Source organism: Opisthorchis viverrini, assembly GCF_000715545.1.
Source record: "Opisthorchis viverrini unplaced genomic scaffold opera_v5_418, whole genome shotgun sequence".
Taxonomy (NCBI): Eukaryota; Metazoa; Platyhelminthes; class Trematoda; order Opisthorchiida; family Opisthorchiidae; genus Opisthorchis; species Opisthorchis viverrini.
The window spans coordinates 142,621-157,497 of record NW_008752079.1 but is presented as its reverse complement, the minus strand read 5'-3'; the positions used below and the strand labels follow the sequence as shown (position 1 = coordinate 157,497).

General features: G+C 46.2%; 1 protein-coding gene across 1 annotated transcript in view; it reads left to right on the top strand.

Moving 5' to 3' along the window:
* Window positions 1-11,156, top strand: part of T265_10899 (hypothetical protein) — a gene marked incomplete at both ends in the record, with an annotated part of 14,260 nt that extends 3,104 nt beyond the window's left edge. The window contains 5 exons of the mRNA XM_009177411.1: window positions 7,253-7,525; window positions 8,676-8,926; window positions 10,167-10,469; window positions 10,864-10,960; window positions 11,019-11,156. Of these exons, the coding sequence (XP_009175675.1) occupies window positions 7,253-7,525; window positions 8,676-8,926; window positions 10,167-10,469; window positions 10,864-10,960; window positions 11,019-11,156 (1,062 nt within the window). The remainder of the gene's footprint in view (window positions 1-7,252; window positions 7,526-8,675; window positions 8,927-10,166; window positions 10,470-10,863; window positions 10,961-11,018) is intronic.
* Between the last annotated feature and the right edge of the window lie 3,721 nt (window positions 11,157-14,877).

Sequence of the window (14,877 nt, the reverse complement as noted above, 5' to 3'; positions counted from 1 at the left end):
TTATCAGTTTTGATAGATGCGGCGCCACAGGGAACATGAGAAGACGAGTCGTATGAGAGTGACTGTTGTTGAGCATGTTCAAGCAGACGTGCCTCGTCAAAAGCTTGTTGAAGCTTAAGAGTGTGTTTTTCTAGTAGTCGTTGGCGAACGGAATTAGACTGCAAGCCTGTGATAAAAGCGTCTCGAATAGCCTCATCCCGATGTTCATCGGCAGAAACCGCACGAAAATTGCAGTCCTTGGCAAGGTAACGTAATTTTTGCAGGAACGCGTCGACTAATTGGCCCGGTTCTTGTTTGGTAGTATCCAGCACGTGGCGGGAAAACACTTCATTTTTGGGTTTAATGTACATCTTTTCGAGCATCTGGATGGCGTCTTCGTAAGTAGTACAATCACAAACATGTTGATAGACGGACGGAGAAAGGAAATTTACCAAAAGTTTTCTTTTGTCAACGTTTGGGAGTTCGATGCATGAGAGGAAGTTCGTAAACGTTTCGTGCCAATGGCTCCATTGTTCTGAAGCAGAAGAGGATTGGGGATCGGCGTCAAACCGATCTGGGCGAAACAATCGTTCCATTGTGTTTTGATAGAAGATTAAATTGTTGCGCACTCGAATGATTGTGCCAGAAACAGAGAACGAGGATTACCGAATGATTGGCTTTAATCTTCTATCAATTTCAGCACATCAGCTAAAACATTAGGAACACAATTAGCTCAACGAATAGCGAGTAAAAAAGTTAAACACAACGTCAGTATATAACATGAGAGACTCTGAGTGTCGCGACTCTCCCTCCAGTATAGCTCAATGGATCGCTGAGGTGCGTAAACCGTTACACCACGGTAAGGTCCAGTCTCTTCGTGACGGTCATGGGTGACACGCAGGTAAGGTCCAGTCTCTTCGTGACGGTCATGCACGGGTGACACGCACCATCCGCGACGCAAAGCTCTGTCCTTCCATATCACCGTCTATTCTGATGGATTTAAACAGTGAGAAAGACGCCCAGCCATTTTGTTAGTGTGATTAGATTACTGTTGAGGCACCGCGCGGGCACTGGAAGTTCAACGGGTGGAGGCTTAGTATCCATGGACGGAGATCGAGGGCCGTTTCTGTAACTGCACATAAGAACTCAATACAGTTGTTCTTTGGCCCCTGATCCGTGACTGGGTATTATGCTTCATTAGAAGCCGGACATACACACAATAACTTCATGGATTTCGCGGCTGCTCATTCAACAATGTTTGGTATCCATTGCAGTTTACGCTTTGCGTGCAGTTTTTTGTTTGGTGGAATGAAGATACATTTTGGAAGACAGCCAGTTACCCAAAGCCTTTTCTGGTATCCGAACCTATATACCACTCGATGTCTCTTCTGATCGTGTGTCACGAAGTTGTCTTCGGACTTCACGAGATGATACGTGAAAACCTTTATCCCATGGTTTTCCATGGTACCCATTTAAAGCCCACTAACATCAGAGTTTCGGGATTTGAAGTTGTCAGTATGCAAGAGGTTTGGTTCACTTACCAACTATGGAAGAACCACGCTCATCAAGCGAATTTAACGTACAGAGGCAGACCCTTAGAAGACTTGCAGACAGAGAAGATAACCAATTTGTACACTTGTGCTAGAAAGTTCGCGTCACACGTCGCTCTTTCCGTCGAATTCTGTATTATTTGAATTTGTGAAACAGTGGGTTGAGGAAAAATTAGCATCCGAGTTCGATCCATCGGCCCGATAGAAATTGAATCAATTTACTTAAACTTTTGAATTTCCCATCATAGATAGGAATTCCTTGGCGTCGCCGGGATATTAGAAAGGAAAACAAGCAATGTGCACAAATTCGTTGCGAATGAATAACTCTACGGACCATAAGGAGGTCGTAAGTGCTGGAGACGATAATGCTGAGTCTTCACCCGCTAAAATAGCCTCACTAATACTACCTGTATGCAAATCGGAACAATATCTATTTGCATGCAAAAACAAAATCAGGTGATGGTTTTTTACAGTTTCTTTCTTCTTAAAAACAGGTTGTGGGCAATGAGATGAGCGGGCCCCATAGAGACGAACGTAAGAAGAGAACCAAGTACCTCCTGTTCGTCGTCGCTGGGCATGCGCCAACCGACTATAATTTCCACACAGCCAAAGATGACTACACCCATTTGAACAACCCACTAAGTTTACCACAAATGAATCTGACGGTACTGGCTGGCGACCTCATTGCTCGTGTGGGTATAGTAGGCTCTGGTATGCGAGGAAATAGCAATGCGGACTGCTCCTACACGTGCGTTCCGACCGTCGCCTCTTATCGAGCCTAAACTTTCGGCTAATGAAGAGGCATCCTGGTGCCCACCATCGTCAGTTCTGAGGGTGACACAGTAACAACGTCGGCGCAAGCTGTTCTTGGGTAAACTTCTTACAGGGCTGTCTGTGATACTGAGGCACCGGCATGGATTTAGTTTGCGCCCTTGTGTGCACTACGGTGTTCTTTCGTTTTTATGGTCATGGACAGATCGACGTGACGGCCTCCAAAGCACGATTATCACTCTTTTACTCGTATCCTCAAGGAAGGGCATTGTTAGCTGGAACCACTGTACCGCCATGAAGAGACGAGACCTTACCATGGTATGACGGTGTGTGTGTCGGTGACCCACCGGAGGTGTTCATGCGACTCTCACATATTCTTATGTCCGGTTGGTCAATTGTCAGAGGTCTGACCAGCAGTCTCCTGACTTTCCAGGTTGGGGGTTGGAACACTTGCCAAAGGCTTTGGTCTTGCAGTATCCGACCTCATGTATAACCATAATACCCAATAAAAATGCTCTCATGCCCCATCAGCCGTCGCGTGGTGTCACCAACCTGGCTGCCTTGCTGCATACGGCAGGGCAGGCAAGCAAAAACGTGCTACTGAGTACGGCAGTGAAGCATCAGTCCCAGCAGTGATGTTGTTGTCTTTGATGATGACTGATGATGCCTCCCTTCCCATACTTTCAGGCCCTTCCTCGTCTAACCTACGCCTGCCAAGTTTAAGTACTTTTTCCGCGGGTCCAAGCACTAGGATTTACCGCTTTGCTCACCGTGAATCGCACTCAGCTGCAGCTTCTGTATGTCTGACTTCCGTAACAATCCTGAGCAGTTCGAAATCTGTCCTGAAAGCTCGTATACTTAGCTGCCCTTAATGTTCACACACTAGAGCAAGGAGGACTACAGGTGGGTGTTTCTCGTTCACTGGATACTGTCTGGATTGATGCATTTTGCTTGTCAGAAACAAGGACACAGGGTGCAAGTGCTGTAATTGAACAAACTGTCCCCTTGTCTCCCAGGCTCCAGTCGCCCATTTGTGGTGATAGAGCTTGAGAATCCCCATTGGTTAGAGCGTGGACTTACTGATCGTGTTTCGAACCGAACCCCGGCATCTTGACTGCTACTGGCAGTATCTCAGCGGCGGTGCCTCCTGTGAGGATGCATAGAAGCTGGGCACCAAGATGTTACACCTGAGCTATTGTCTATTTAGTGTAACTGGTGATGTGGAGAATGCTGCAGCTAGATATATTCTCGGGTGGGTATTGTGTTCAGTGATCCTCCACTTGATTGGATAGCAGTTATTAGTCACCTCTGTGAGGTTCATGTGGTGACATCTATAAGAATATCGAGAAGATGGAAACACATAGTACACTGTTTATCGTATCTGCTTACGACCCAACTGACTGTAGCTCTGAATCTTCCGAAAACAGTTTCAATGGCGCTATAGGTGTTCTTTTATAACGGACTAAAAGCTTAGACATCTTTGTGATATGAAGACACAGGTAGGGAGACTAAGGGCGGTCAATGCCCGGTTGGGTGGTCTTGTTGTATCGGACCTGAGATGCACGGACAATGGAGACCGCGTGTTTGAGATATGTGCCGATCACAGGCGTTTTTTTTGCAGTACCGATTTCCGGAACAGCGGACATGGCTTGGCAACGCGGTGCCCACCAACGAACCAACCCTCAATCCAAATAGACCACATCGCCCATCAGTTAGCGGTGGCGAGGGTCGATCACTGCCTCCAGCTTCTTCTGGAACACCGACGTGAACTTTGAGCGTGCACTCGTACGCTGTTGCTTTTCATGTCTGCTCAAAACGCGCACACCTCGCTTAACCATTGAGAATCTAGTGAGCCCCGGCTCCTCGAACGCCTGCCGGACATTCGGAGGACGGCTGCTATTGGTAAAAAATATCCAAAGCGGGAACTTATGTTTGCGGTGCAACTCAGCCAACCTCGTCCAAACATGGGATCTCTGATAGGTACATGTCTCTGCTGGATGCCAGGCGACGGATTCCCCTTGACGGCAACCACAATTCAATCCGTCGCATCATCCGACGCTAGGTGAAGCTGTGTCCTGCAGACAGAAGGTTGGTGGACTCGAGAGGCGGAAGAAGTGGAAGATGCGAAAATGCTTGAAAAGTCCGCAAGCTGTCCCACTTGATTCGTTTGATCGGCCCTTGTTACCCTCTTGTTGACGAGTGAATCAGGAACCAGGATGTTTCTCTGATATCCAGCAAAGCTGAACGTTTGGATCGCTGGACACCGCACTTCAAACAGCAATTCGGTTGGCCACCTAATACCTTCAGTCCGGAATCCTTGCCTTCAACAGAAAGGTGGACTGTGATTACGGAGCCGTCTTCAACCTCTGAAGTATCCGAATGTGTATCTCTGCTCGGGTGTCATCGTGCTACTGGTCATGATTACCGTCCACCTTGTCTGTTTAAGGATGGCGGTGAATTCCTCAGTCAGTGCCTGGCTAGCCTGTTTGCGTCTATCTGGGACAAAGAAACCGTTCCAGATAAGTGGGTTGAGTCGATAATAGTGCCCGTTTTCAAAAAGGGTCTTCGAATGAAATGTAATAACCAAATAGGTATAAGTTTATCTTCTGTTGTAACAAGGCTTCTGGTGTCACTAGTTCTCCGTCGGCTTACGGTTGCACGCGAAACTTTGACTTGTGAGAATCGAGAGGGATTTTGACCGGGTAGAGGCTGCGTTGACCACACCTCACTCCGTCAGACCAAAGCCATATGTACAGACGACTTGACTTCAAGAATGCTGCCATGCCAGACCAAGGAGGCACAATGACTGGGATACTGCCAGGTCGCCCAAGCATAGACAGGCGAAGTCGAGTGGCAGAGGTCGGGTTCGAACCACGGACCTTCCAGTCAGTAAATTCGCGCTCTAACCCCTTGAGCCATCTCGACTTTAAGAATGCGTTCGGTTTTGTCGATCGGTCGGTGCTGTTGACCACACTTATTTAAGAGGATATGTCCCAAAAGTTTGTGGACATAATCCTATCTCCATATTCACGTACATCTGGGCTTGTGAGAGTGTATAGTGAACTCTCCAGAAGCCTTCCTACAAAAAATGAGGTACAACAAGGTCGTCCACCCTCTGTTGTTGTTCAGCTTCGTCACATTTGAAATAATGGGGCGAACGCTGAAAGGTCTTAAAACCCCGTGTATTTTGGTGAGAACCTTGTCGATCTGGAGTACGCAGACTACGTCGCCCTCATCTTTGAAGACGAAGGAGCAGCACAAGCTCTTTTGAATAAACTGACCACCATAATACCATCTTTGGGCACGCGCCTAGCGCCTTCGAAGTGCGAAGTTATGCTTCAGAACGTACGTTCTCCGAGCATACTCCTTAGAATTCAGGGAGGGTCATCGGAGGTTGTGGAGAATTTTACATACCTCGGTTAGTGTATTAGCTCCGATGAAAGTGTGTGTGATGAAGTCAGTGCACGAATCTCGAAGGTCCGAATCAAGTTTGTTAATTTGCATCACTTGTGGCTTCAAAAAGGTATCATTGGGTCACAAAGGTCGCCTGTACCAGGCTATAGTAAGAGCTGTGTTGTATGGTTGTGAAACGACCTCTGCGGACGGATGATGTTAGGCGTTTTCAGGTTTTTGACCATCAATATATCAGAAGTGTTTCTGGTTTTGGATGGCATCAGCGGATCAGTAACGAGGTGATTAGAGAACGGGTATTTCGTTGTGCAGCAGGTGCTCCATTTGCGGAAAACATCCAGCACCGTCGACTACAATGGTTCGGCCATGTTCTACGCATGCCGAAACACTATCTACCGAAACGAATGTTGTTCTCTACGCCTCCTTCAGAATGGCGGAAACTACGAGGTGGACAATTTACTACTTGGCATAAGGGTGTGAAAGAGATTGCGAAGAGTTTTGGTGTTGTTGGAGCAGTACGCCTTCCAGAAAGGGATCCGCGTGACCCCTCTTGCGCCTGTTTGGGGATATTGCAAGAAATGGTGGCCTGTCGATTTCAGTGGTGTTTATACTCTCAGTTTCTTTCTAGATTTTATGATTGAGCGATTGGAGGTGTAGTTTGTGAATGGTTGACATAGTCCAGCACTCGGTCCCCTTCTTTAACCACTCTTTTTTTTCATTCAGTTTCTTGAAGTATAATTAGACGGACTGTGGTTGTATGGCAGTGAATCATCTATGTCAATATTTATGTCGGTCTCTCTGACGATGACTCCGTTGGTTGTGCAGGCGTGGCCATGTGCTTCGTATGCGAGTCTACCAACTTCCCCGAATAGCTTTTTCTGCCAGGCCACGAACACAAAAGCACCTATCCCCTTATTAGGCTCGTATGTTGCTGTCAGGCATGTTCACAAGAACTGATGTTAAAGAACCCCATTTCTTTTTTTCCTGAAATTTTCTCTTATTCCCAAATCTTTCGAGTGTTTATTCCTATTCTGTATACTTTGACTCTATGTATCTTTTCTAAGCCGCTGTACTCGGCTAACGAGTTCTCTGAAAATTTGTGGAAAACCTTGTCGGATACGTTTTTTTAGCCCATTTGGGCCGATTGTTTTACGGTGAGCTGGTTAGTTCAAAGTTGTAAAGTTGTTCAAAGTTCGTAATTGTCGCGTCATCATGACAACTATGGTATTTTTTCTGGCTCTAATCGTTCTTCGTGTTGCATATACTTGGAGCACCATCCGTCTTTCACCACATTTTGTTCCGTATTTGATCACTTGAATCACGAATTTCTCCGGGAAGACAGATTAAGCGGTAATTTAGATAGACATGCTCATCTGAAGGTGGTTGTGGTGCAGGTGAAGGCATGTACCACAATCGGAAGTCAGCTTCATTCTCGAGTTATTTCGTATCGTTGTCATCCCATGAAGTTCGTCTTCACCGCTTCGCTTAATTACTGGATATCAAGGACGAAAGGTTGTTCCTTCCCTTTTCCCAACATTTAGGCGAAAACCTTACAACAACGTCTTGTTCTGGGAAGCAAATTACTCAGTTTGAAAGCTTGGACACCTGAACTTCCAGCTGTCGCCGAATTCTCTACGCAGGAGTCTATGGGACATTCTGCAGACAGACTGGCTGCTGCTTTTCGCGTTTCTCGGCAGGAACAAGATGACTACGCAATGAGGACCCATCGACTGGCTCGAAAGGCGGCTGACGAGGGCCTTTTGTCCGACATTGTTCCGGTGAAAGTTCCTGGTTCAGCTACTTATATCGAGCAGGTCGGTTTATTGCTTCGCGTCTTATTCACACTCTACCCGTCTTTTTTGTCCGTACAATGTGCGGGATTCCACTGAGGCTACCTCAGTGATCGGACTCATTACCAACCGTGAGCTGCTCTCGACATAAGTACTACTCTTTGTTGGTTATAATGATCAGTTTCTGATGACCTGTGCTTCAGATGTAATCAAGGCAACCGTGTATGTGAGCAAAGAGCAAAATATCACGTGAATGCTCACGTATTGGGTTGGGTCCTGAAATACGGGAACACCAGAATCAACAATAGGCTTAACGATTTCACGACCAATACTTCTGAACGCTATTCCTATAGGCTCCGATGTTAAGGGCAAAAAAGTACCTGACGGAGTGCTGAATCATGCATTTGACTGTGTGGTGAATGAGTTGTCTGGACGTTAAAATCTAGGTTAACTTGGGATTGGACATGGGCACACAACTTCAGGTCGATGCAGAAGCAGTTTGGAGCAAGATTACTTCTTCCGATATCAGTAGTGGGGAAAATCCGTGAATGCTGAACTGGTTACTAAAGCTGAGCCCGTTATTTTTGTAACTGGAAAGCCGTAATAACAAATGTTTCCATTATTTGGGAGAAAGGTTCGTTCTGTCCGTACAAGACTGGCTCGACCGGCTCCTGCATCAGTGCACTTAATTATTGGCTCCTTCCATTGCTCCACTACGGTCGAGCTAGGGGGAGAGCATTACCCGTTGGCAGTTGCGTGACTTATGCTGTTCACTTGATGAAGCCGTGGATAGTGTGTCAACGTACTTTACTACTCGACTGATCCGCATACTGAGATAAACCCTCAGGAAACGGTATGGAGTGTGATGATGAGGTCAAACAGAGTCTTCCTTCACTGTAGGTAAAATGATTAAAGGCCTTGAAGGACATGTCAATGAACATCCTACAAAATTTGAACAAAATTTTGCCAGTTCGATCTTTCAGTGATCTTTCTTCCCACTTAGTTCAGTTGGTCATACATTCAGTAGCGAATTTTGTTGGACGCCATAGGATCGAAAAAATCGAGGAAAGTATACCCTTTACAATTGCTTTGAGTGATTTCGGTATTTTAGGCACAACTCAATGGTTCATCTCACCTACTGGATATCCATAGAATTTCGAAATTTGTGTTTCAGGATAATGGAATTCGTCCCTCCACTCCAGATGTGATGGCCAAGTTGAAACCTGCTTTTGTCAAACCCCATGGAACGATTACAGCAGGGAATGCCAGCTTCTTGACTGATGGTGCCTCTGCTTGTCTGATTACCACTAGTGAACGAGCCAAAGCAATGGGTTGGACCCCAAAGGCATACCTTCGTGATCATGTCTATATAAGTCAGGATCCGAAGGACCAACTGCTGCTTGGACCAGCTTATGCAATTACGCGGTAGGTCAAACATGTGCTGTCTTAGGTTTTTCAGGTAAATTCTGAATAGCATTTCAGGTGCAGCCCTCTGTGTGACCGACGTTCTGGTACCCTAATCTCTCACTATGCTTTATTACTAAAGTGACCTCCACGCGTCGGTCTGTCTTGAGTCCGGCTTCCGATCGGTTGTTCTGGTTAATGTCATTTTTTCTCAGAGAGGCTGACGTTTGTTTATTTAGGCGTGTTTTTTAATGTAGTTCCACTGATGAAGCATCTAACCTATGAACATGGACGTACGTGCGTACAATCACTGGGGCGCATTTGTGTGCAAGCACAGCGTTCGCTTCCTAATTTTTAGAACAACAATGATATGGCTCACTTCGCGCCATCCGATCACACCAGACATGGACTCATTGCAGGAAGGGAGCACCGCGTTGTAAACCAGCTCCCCGGGTCTTTTGCCGCACACAAACTTTACCTAGTGTATGATTCTGCAGAGATGATCTCGGATGATGTGTCCTCATCAGCATATTGGGTTTAATGAGTTTCGAATGCCTCACTTTCATGACAAGCTGGTATTTTTGTGCAGCTGACACCCAGGTTAAGTAAAATTTGACATTTTTAATCACAAGTGTTGTCCGGATCGTAATCGCTAGATCTTCTACGCAATCTCGTCTAGCGAGTTTTCTGGAAATGAATAGCTTGGAGTGCTGTCACGACGACGACGTCGATGATGAAATATGTCAATCAACCTTGTGATCCGATCACGTCTCAACTTGAGGTTGTCGTCTGTTGCCTTGCTCTGTAGCATCTTAACAAAAGGGAACATTGAATCCGTGGGGGCAGAAGTTTATCAGTTCGGCTGGGAGGTTTTCTTAGGGAATCAATGTTGTGAAAGTTTGCTGGCAGTTGAGAAAACACATGGTGTTGGAAAGCCTGATACCATCGTTCGTTCCAGACGGGAAAGCGCGACCTTACAAACGGATGGCACTGTGTGTAGCACGCTAGGTCGTCCCCCGGACAGATTAAACATTTTCCCTACTTTTCTGTTTGGTGCCCTCAGGTGATGTGATTTTCTGTTCACCATGGCCTCTATTGCTGGTGTCTCACTTCCGAACAAGAAGTCTTTTGCATTCTCAAGAAGCATATTATAATAGTTTTTGGACTCAGGCTACGTTTAAATTAGGGCTTAGAGTACTCTTAAACACAATCGCGTTTGTTGCTTAATAACTGCAATGAAACATTCTAACCTTTTTTGCAGGTTGCTGGACCGAAACGGCCTCACACTGAAAGATATCGACGTGTACGAAATCCACGAAGCATTTGCCGGGCAAGTTCTAGCCAATCTGAAGGCTCTGGACTCTGAATATTTCTGCAAAAACTACCTGGGTCGATCCACGCCAGTCGGTACTTTGCCTATGGACAAACTGAATTTATGGGGTGGCAGTCTAAGTATTGGACATCCATTTGGTGCCACTGGGGTGCGTTTGGTCACGACGGCGGCTAACCGTCTCCGTGCTGAAGGTGGACGCTTGGCTTTGGTAGCTGCCTGTGCAGCTGGAGGGTTAGGCCATGCGATGCTTATTGAGCCTTGCTAGATCCTCTACATCACGTGATAAGTGTTTTTCATAACCAGAAACACTTTAATGAATTAACGTTTCCTATGCTTCGGCTAGGAATCTCACATGGAATCCTCGGTACTTTCCAGACCTCATGATTTGGGTATCCGGTTTCCGCCATGTACACCTCATAACATACATAGCTTTCATTCTCTTGTGTTTCTTCTTTCTCACTTTTGATCTTCTCGGAAACCTTGTTTGTTTAGGAAGATGAGGCTTTGTGTGTGTGGCTGGCATGTTCCTCCAGCTTTGTGTTTAGCACAAACTCAACACATGCATTTGTACACCCAGGTCGAACCAGGTTTCTTTGGCAGATTGGTATCGGCAACGTTGTTGAAGGTACGTAGCTCGGGTACGTCGCTTGGTTGTTGGTCTGTTCGCCGAGCTCGGCAGTTGGATTGCAAACGTTTCACCACCAATCGAGGTGACATCGTTGGTGCATAGTTGAGTGGGTGAAGAAGAAGTGAGTGAGAAGGAGTCTCTTGAAACCAAAGGGAAGGTTGGATGCATTGAAGGAGACTAAAGTGATCTACGGACTTAAGTGTAACGATTGCGACAAACACTGTTGGCCAGACGGGAAGAAAACGTGCCTCCAGAATACACGAGCACAAGCTTGCCAGCAGAAGACATGACCCAATGTCACGAAGACAGAGGGGGACACAAGTTCAATTGGGACACTGTTCAAATACTTACTCACGTAAGAACAAAACGGCAGCGAGAGTTTGCCGAAGCGTGGTACTCCACACAAAAAGCTATAATAAGCACATCGACATTGACCCAGTCTATCAGCCGTTACAAGCAAAACAACTGCACAGTCACGGGACTCTGAGCCGAGAAACCTAAGAATAACCAACCGACTAATTGGACCAAAGGAAGGCAATCGCTAAAAACAGAAGGCCGCTGAATAAACCAATCAATGGAACAAATTAATACCACAAATCAAGAAGAAAACGGCCGAATCACACCAGACACAGAAGTGTCGAATTGAATGCGCCCAACGAACCAATCAGACACAAGAGATTGACAGCAAGTCAGATTCACAGGAAAGCGAAGGCCGCTTTCAGAGCTACTAGATACAGTTTAGAAGCTATATAATCACAGGCAGGAGAGGAATAATTCACCCACTCAACCCTGCACTGACGATGTCACCTCGATTAGCGATGAAAAGTTTGCAATCCAACTGCCAAGCTCGGCGAGCAGACCAACAACCAAGCAGATCAGTATCGCTGGAGGAGTCTAACGCATGCGCATCACAGCGGAGGTTCGTGCTTAAACATATGGGCAGTATAGCACTATACAGAACGCGACAGCCGGCGAACATATTACCAATAAACTAATGATAACCGTCCTGTCAGTCTGCCATGCCACCCGAAAGAAACACGAGGGCTTGTATACTGACAGGTTGTTCAAGCCTCAAACAGGGATTATCGAGATGCCAGGGTTGGTTTCAAATCACAGACCTTCCGGTCAGTAAGTGGTGTCTTAACCATCGAACTATCTCAAACTCGCCAACGCATTTTAATAGCGATTAACTAAGCTCGCCATCTATGTTTTATTTATTTGCCCTTCTCATCCAACTCTAAGTAGCTTTATGATCAAGACACGTTCTACAGCGGAGAGGTTCCGGCTCATAACTCAGCCCTAGTCTTTCGGTTTTGCGTCTCTTGGTTTGGACAGTTTCACTCGAATGCTCTTCATGGATTACTTGTTAATTATTCGCCGAAAGTAAACTGTGAATTTTTTGCCTTTTACCCAGGTCTGTTTAAAATTACATACGGTAGATGAGCTGCTGGTACTCCATAGGTCGGACTGACTTAGTTACTTGGTTCATATTCCGCTGGATCAACTCACCTGAAGAGCTTTTTTCCGCTCAACCACGAGCAGAGTGAAAACTGTAGAAGGGCGGTGAGGCTCTAACTTGGCACTGAAGCAGAAACTAGCATACTTAAATGGCTTTTTAATTACCGTTTCCATGGTTTGGGACCCCAAGACGCTGTACATGACCAGTTAGACACTGACAGTTGTGGTCCAGTCGGTTGCTCAGTGCGGCCAACCTATTAATCCAATACAAACCTTTCCTCTCGACCTTTCCACCGTTGTTGTCCTTAAACTCACCGTTCAATGAAAGCGGCTACTGTCCCGGGATGCCCTCCTGTTCCCCATGACCTAACTGAACAAAGCTGACAGCTGGTACCACTGTATAGTCTGTACACGGTTTACGGCTGCTGCTGTTCATCAGCCATCGACATCTTAGGACATCTTAGGATACTTATCATATCAAGTACTTACCTTGCAGGTCTCTATGACCTTCAGTACCTTTCAGCTTTGATCTCAGTCCGCCAGCCAAACCACCGTTCTGAACAGGTTCAGTATAATCCAAATGAACTAGTCGGGCTACAAATATCAGCATTCTCGTAATGGAGCCTGAGTTGCCTAGGTGTTCGTCACTGACGAGTGCATTCACTCTGAGAGATCTTAAACAAGCGCTTGAGCCAAAATTATGTCCGTTGTGGTGCGATACAGTTCTCTTCGCATTCCTGGTCCTGGATGCATTCACTTCTCACTGGAACTGCACCAACCAACGGTCCCTCTTGTTTCCTCGTCAAACGCTCGTTACCGAGTGTGTCAGTTTACAATAAGCATGAGGCGTTATAACAGAGGCTAGTGGGCTTGTTATCCCCCCTCAGGTGCACCACCTAGTGAGATCCAGCACTCATTTGTTGCCTACGATAGCTTGAAAAGGTTTGCCAAACCAGGTTAGTGTAGTGAACTGGTCTTAACTGTGGGTGGTAGTTCACGGTGAGCGCGTTAATGTGAATTTGGACCTGAATTCGACGATTATGTCCACAATCTCGCGTTTTCCGTGCCACCTTGTAAATTGCGTTTGACTGTGCGAAGCGTGATCTTGGACAACAGCAGAATGTCCCCAGAAGCCCTATGCTCACAGTATTGCCGACTATATTGCCTGCATTACTCCGTTGTTGGTCCCGCCAGCCTATTCCCTCATATGAACCGGCCATATAAACTACGCGAAGATAAGTAGAAACCCTAATAGCCTAGGAGATTGGGTCACTGCTTGTGACGAGCATTTGTATGCACACGTATCAACCACTATCAGTTGGTGGCTTCTGCTGTGTAGGTATACGGAGTCTCATCCTACACGTGGCCACCTACCTAGAGAATGCGCAAGCATGCGGTATGCTTCCCAGCACAAATAGATGTTTTGCTAGTGTGATGGTGTATACTACTGACGAAGCATGAAAGTGGTCTGTGGCCCGGTGTCCAGGCTCCGCCCCCGTATCTGACAGAAGGTGAAGGTTACTATGGAAATTATGGAGCCGCTTTGCAGTGTTCGTTTATAATCGTTTTAGTTCACGAGAATGCTTGAGAATGTTCACTTTTCAAAAGCTATGGAGATGAGACCTTTACTTTCGTGCCTCATAGCTTGCAACCGCTTGGTTCGTGTTTGCTAACACAACTTCGCAGCAAAAGGCTTTTCTCCTCTCACTAGTACGTATCGTATCCATTGACTCCCCCCCACGCTTATTGAACCGTCTCAAAGTGGAGTCTTTATGACTGTTCTTTATCCCATCATCTGGCTTGCCGATGGGTTCTGTGACAATTTCGGAGAGGGCAACAACTCCAGCAGATTGGTCTCTCTTTATTTTGTCTTTAGCTACAACAAGGTTGTTTCACCTCTATTGAGCTCATCAGCGTAGCGTTTAGAAAGGTTCGAGCCATAAAGCAACGGATCCCTCGTGATTAACGGTCCAAACACTTGGCCGATTATTTACTACAACATGGTGTCCCGATGCGCTGGCATCTGAGTTCGCATTCTTAGCCTTGGATTGGTGGCGCTTCTTTTGGCCAATTGTTTGCGAGCGAACTTCCACTATCTTCCATTTAGGAGGGGGATTTACCTCTGGTTTTCTAATGTCCTACAAGTGCTCAGTTTGGGTATTGGTCGCATCAACTAGCGCATGGGCTGACTTGTAGTTTATTTCAAATAGGGTTTCAGGTTTATCCTACGGATTATCACCGTACTTCAGTTTGTCAGTTCATTTAATATGTGTATTTTATAAGCTGTGTCAAATATGGTTGTTGTCAATCCGATTCCTCTGGTGTGAAACGCCAGTTCCCATTCTAGCGTTTTCTGAGAATGTTCCGAAAAGCTAGCGTGCTATTCTGTTTATCCTTATAGGAAACGGAGATAATGGGATAGTTAGGCAACAACCGCTTCAAGTTTAATAATCATTTATAGGCAGAATTACGAAGTGAGTAGTCTCCATCATCAAACCGAATATAGTTGATACGTCAGTATTGACGGGGGCTCTGAAGCGGGTCGTTGGTAAC